The sequence below is a fragment of the Nothoprocta perdicaria genome, unplaced genomic scaffold (genome assembly GCF_003342845.1).
Source record: "Nothoprocta perdicaria isolate Ctin4 unplaced genomic scaffold, notPer1 scaffold_111, whole genome shotgun sequence".
Taxonomy (NCBI): Eukaryota; Metazoa; Chordata; class Aves; order Tinamiformes; family Tinamidae; genus Nothoprocta; species Nothoprocta perdicaria.
Window position 1 is genome coordinate 1,208,909 of NW_020454217.1, and position 5,674 is coordinate 1,214,582.

The window sequence follows — 5,674 nt, forward strand, 5'->3', positions numbered from 1 at the left end:
CCACATGACCAAGGCTTTATGTTTTGCCATGCCAAGAGACAAATACTTGTAATTGCTTCTAGTTCTCCAATTAACACGTGTAGAGGCTGTGCTGAGTCTATAGCAAGTTTCCTAAAAGTCAATAGGATTTGCTCTCTGAAAGCAAATCAGTTTTGCATAATACAAAATAAAGGCCTATATATTTAAGATGACCATTAAGCAACAAAACAGAGCAATAAAGGAGAAAATACAAAAACGTATGCATGATGTCAAATATGTAACTTAAATATTAATTACAATATTACAGAGAGAGCAAAACCAAGCTTCCCTAAAAACACTGTATTTCAGTTGATATTTTCTGTTCTCCCTTGGCTTCCTGCTCCCCCCGCAGTGGTCTGCCTGGACCTGCTGGTCCTGTGTTTCTCCTCAGAGCAGGCCCCAGGTGGCTGCTTGTGGAGCTGTCACCTGGGGCCTGTGCTAGCAGCTCGGCTGTGCAGGTGCACAGGCCTGGAACTGGGCACTGGCCTTAGAGCTTGTTCTCTTGAAATGCTGATGGCCTTTCAGCTCCAGGAAGCTCTGCCTTCAGACGTGTGTGTCCTTGGAGAGACTCGTTCACCTTTTCATTCAGTTCCCCAAGAAAACAAGGCAAGCACAAATGCATGCACATACCCAGATCTGTCTATTCCTACAATTAACTTCAAACTCACTGACTAATTTCAGGTAAGTTAGACAGCAAGGTAAGGTCTCAGGTGGATGAGTTTCTCTACAGCCACCCAAGCAGAGTGCGGAGACCTTATCACTGCTTCTCATGTGGGACCTAATCCTGAGCGGGGCTGCAGCCTGCACAGAAAGTTTGTGTTCAATATGATTTTGTAATGGAAAGAAACAGGAACAGAAAGAAATCGATATGATTTTGTAATAGAAAGAAACAGGAAGGGAGATGCAATTTGTTATTGAGAACTTTGTAAACTGGCAGAAGGGAAGGGAGTGGGAACTATTTGATTTAATAGATATCCTGGTATCCATCCTGAAGCCCTACAGTGTGTACCCTGCCAGACTGGAACGTGTTTTGATGATTTCTAGATGATGTTTAGACATTGGCTAATCAGAGTGTTTAGAAATGATACCTATGAGATTTGCCTGTACTGGCATCAAGGATATTTAAAAGCCATTTTTTAGGTCATTTTCATATTAATGATGTTATAAATGTGGAACTAGCAGGCATGGAAGTGAACTGGTTTTGGTCATTAAAATAGCTCACCTATACTGTAGTGAACATATAAAGAAGTGTGTAGATGTGATGATTGGAATTGCAAAAAGTGTTATAGAAAGAGCTATTTGTAGATCTTCCTGAAGTAATAGGTTTACCATTTAGGAAGTTATAACTCCGAAATGGACAACAAAATGCTGGCCAAGTTTTGCTTTGGAAAGCATTTCTTTTGAGTGATTGCAAGGGTGCCAGGAGGAAAGAATTTTGTCTCTTAATTTCTGCTGAAGTAAATCTGTGGCTTTTTGTAATAATCTGAATGTATCTCATCAGAGTGGAACCTAAACAATATTAATTAGCCTTTAATCTAATCTAATACAGCGGCCTTACCCATCATGAGATAGAAATCAGTCAGTCATTAGGGGAAAAAAAAAAGGAATTTTCATTAATTTACTATTCAGAAAACTTTTTCTGTAGCCAGAGTAAGGAAGAGGACCCTTATGTAGTTTAAAAAAATTAAAAATAGAGTATGATACCTTAAAATAGAGTATGAATATCCATATGTTATTAAATCAATAGGAGAAGATGCTATTAACAGTTGGATACAGTTTTAATATGAAGTACCCTCAGTTATATGCCATTTAAAAGGAGTATAAACAATTTATAATGCCAAGTTTCTAAAATTTATTGCACCCTTGAGCGTCACACAGTATAACAGATATTACAACCTACACATAGCCACGTGTAACGTCTAACCATGGCACATAGCCATGTGTAACGACTGCACATCAGCAGTGCGTAAATTAAGCATAAATTAAGTGCAAACATTTTCCAGCATCACTAACAAAGCATTATTTTAAATTGTCCATTTAGAAAGCTTCAAAGTCATATTTTTTCTTCTTTAAATAAATATCCTTTTATTTTCAAGTGCAGTCTGATCTGTTAGGGAACCTTATTTAAACCATAGCCACAAGAACTGATATAGATAGCTCTTTCTATTATCACAAATATAATTTCATAAGTCAAAGCTACCATGCACTTCTGATTACTCTTTAGAGCAAATTATTTACATATATTATTTGCTTAATTTCTGCAACCCACTCACATATGCTAAGTTTTCATCATTAGATCTGTTAAGTCCAGAAGACTTCCTGAGCCAGACAGCTCCCATATGCAGAGAAGAGAAATCCCTTCCATTAACTAGCAGCTTGGATCTCTAACAATAAGACTTTACACGCACTCAGTAAAGCTGCCGTGAGGAATACTTGTGTGGCCGGGGGCTGGTGCCCACGTGCACGAGAGCCGCGCGGGGGCTGAGGGAGCAGAGCACGGTGCAGCCGGCAGCCGGGGCGCACGCTCCGGCACCGCGTTCCCAGCGTGTCGGCATCCCCTGCAATGGGCTTCAGGGGGCAGGAGGCGGGGTGAGATGTCTTGTATAGCTCAAGGATATAGTTTTGGCTTCTTGGAGGAGATAAAACATGTTGACGTTCTTGCCATTGGAGTTTCCAGGCTGTGCAAGAATAAAGAGATGTAGCAAGGAGAATCCTCTAGCGGATTAATAAGGACACATTAGCAGCTGAATCCATGTATGCTTCATATAGTAAAGCTTAGAAAATTGTCAAAGGGAATCAAAAAAATACAGATCTTGTATATGTGAATAGATTTCAGAATTACTCTCCAGGTGAGACAGAAAGCATGTTGAATGATAGTCATTAAAACCTAACAAAAACAGATAAATACTCAGAGAAAGGCAACTTTGCAAATGTGGTCTTGAAGTTCTTATCTGTATACCTTAGGCCTTCAAGAGAAGAGCTAAGGATGATTGCTTGCAAACAAAAATTCAAACGTCTTAACCTCCATTCCGCCTTAAAGAATCATGTCAGAGTGAAGCAGCACTAGAGGGGATCTCGTATCATTACACTCTGCCCCAAGGCAGGATTAACAAGGTCTGTGTCACTTCTGATAGATGTTTGGTAACATCTTCTTAGAAACTTTGCCTGCTGGAGACTTTTTAAACTCCCTAGGCAGTCTATTGCAGTGCTTAGTTATCTTGACTCTCAAAAAGGTTTTCCAATGTTTGCTTCCTTTTCTGCCTGAAGATGAGATTACAGCAAAGAAAGATTGACAGCTCTTTTCTCAGATGACACTGAAAACTTAAATTAGCCTGAATACCACCCCCTTCCTGCCCTCATCCTCACAGTCCCACCTCTTCCCAACTACTAGCATCAGTATTCCTGCAACCAACAGGGAGTGGGCTCAGAGAGATAACCCAGGGTTTTTTTGGTTGTTGGGTTGGGTTGCATTTATTTTTGATAACACTACTTTCTGGAAAGATCAGCTGCCTAAACTATCAGGAGAAAGGACAGATCGCAGCAGTCTTGGTTTATAGCAGCTTGAATTGCTCTGGGATTGCACTGCTGGTTATCACATGCTGTACTGTTTGCCTACTGCGGCACCCTCAGCTTAATGCAATCATAGGTTTTCTAATGTTTGAAGATGAGGAAGATCCTAGGCCAGTATCATTAAACCCGGATACCTCTATTAGGCCCTGAAACTGTGCCCAGGGTCTACATAAAGCATTTTTTTTTTTTTTCCCACATGCTTTGGACTTCACAGTAAGATGGTGATGTTTCAGTTGAGCAATTCTTAAGAGACTAATCACTGATTCAGAGGTTTAAATCCACACACTCAGCTTTGAAATAAATACAAGACTAAAACCAAGCCCAGAGCTTTAAGACCACAAGTATGCAACTGTATGATGTGAAACTGAGGAAAATATTTTCTTTTTCTTCAGAAATATAGCTAACTCTAAACTTATCTGCATGAGATGATATTATAGAGTCCCAAATTGCATGCACAGTTTTTGCCGTCATCTAATTAATTCTCAAAAAAATCATAAAACTTGTTGCTAGAAGAGTGGTGGGTGAAGCCGCGCAGGGGGAATGTGAACGAGCACTGCAGTTGCTGCGCGTTCGCAGTAGCCGTCGGGTGCCTCTCGCTCCCCGTGCCGAGAGCTGCAGCCTCGCGCCCCTCCAGCGCCGGCCGCTGCTTGCCGAGGGGCATGAGTTTCCTACATGGAGGCTGCGCGAGGGATGGCCGTGTGTAACTCAGCGTCGCTTATGCCTCTGCAGCGGGGTGACAGGGTCGCTCACCCCCACCGAGCCCTGTCAAGGGGGTAATTGTGTCCAGGGATATCTGTCCCTCACAATCAAATGGCAAAGTGGCAGGCATGGGAGGGCACTTGGGAGCAGCCTCTGTAGGAGGAATCGCAGGCCTTTTCTCCGCCGGTGGCTCCTCACTGCTCCGTTCTCGCTGGAGGCGCATGGCGAGGGGCGTGGGCTGCACCCAGGCGGCCAGGGCAGCAGGCGGCACCGGGGATGAGGCAGCTGCCTCCTTCTGGCACGTGGTGTCGTGGTGGTAGGACCCCAGCTCGTTGCTGAAGTTGACCCTCTCCACGGTGGACCTGGCAGTGCCACAGCAGAAGCACCGGCAGCCCAGGAGGCTGCTGAACGCCCGCCTGAAGTCCGCGTTGAAGGCGTAGATCACGGGGTTCACGGAGGAGTTGGCCCAGCCAAACCATGTGAAGATGTTGAAGACGGTCTGGCTGATGCAGGGAGAGGGCTCCTCACGGCTGCTCTCCGGCACAGGCTGGCAGAAAGGCAGCAGGCAGTTGAGCAGGAAGAAGGGCAGCCAGCAGCAAACGAAGACGCCCATGATGATGGACAGGGTCTGCAGCACCTTGGTCTCCTTGCGCAGGCAGCTCCGCAAGGAGGACGCAGGCTCCTTGCCAAGAGCTGGGCACTGCCCCACCGCGCGCTCGAGGCTGGAGATGCGGCGGATCTGGGCCTGGGCGATACGGTAGATGCGGCTGTAGGTGATGATCATGATGGCCACCGGGATGTAGAAGCTGATGAGGGAGGAGGTGATGGCGTAAGCACGGTTCAAGCGGACGTCACAGCGGGGCATCCCAGGCAACTGGGACCCCAGAGGCCTCCTGTCCGGGGTTTTATGCCAGTGTAGCTGCACAGGAATGAAGGAGATGAGGATGGAGAGGGCCCAAGCCATGGCTATCATGGCGCAGGCCAGGCGCTGCGTCATCCGGCGCTCGTAGCGGAAGGGGCTGGCAATGGCCCAGTACCGGTCCAGGCTGATGATGCAGAGGTGGAGGATGGAGGCGGTGGAGCACATGATGTCGAAGGCCACCCAGGTATCACAGAAGCGGCTGCCGAAAAGCCACAAGCCCCCGGCCACCTCGGTGACGGCCCTCCAGGGCATCACCAGCAGGGCCACGCACAGGTCGGAGACGGCCAGCGAGAGCACGAACCAGTTGGTGACCTTGTTGCGCAGGTGGCGGAAGCGCAGCACGGCGGCGCACACGAGCGCGTTGCCCAGCACCGTGCCGAGCACCAGGGCGCCCAGCAGGCAGCCCGTGAGCGCCCGCAGCGCCTCCATGCAGGGGCGCCCGCCGCGCCGCGCCGCGCATCTCGC

General features: G+C 46.9%; 1 protein-coding gene across 1 annotated transcript; it reads right to left on the minus strand.

Annotated features, from left to right (window-relative positions):
- Positions 1-4,303: 4,303 nt before the first annotated feature.
- LOC112957508 (D(1)-like dopamine receptor) lies at positions 4,304-5,638 on the minus strand. Its single transcript, XM_026051160.1, has one exon. The coding sequence runs from the start codon at positions 5,636-5,638 to the stop codon at positions 4,304-4,306; it is 1,335 nt and encodes a 444-aa protein (XP_025906945.1).
- Between the last annotated feature and the right edge of the window lie 36 nt (positions 5,639-5,674).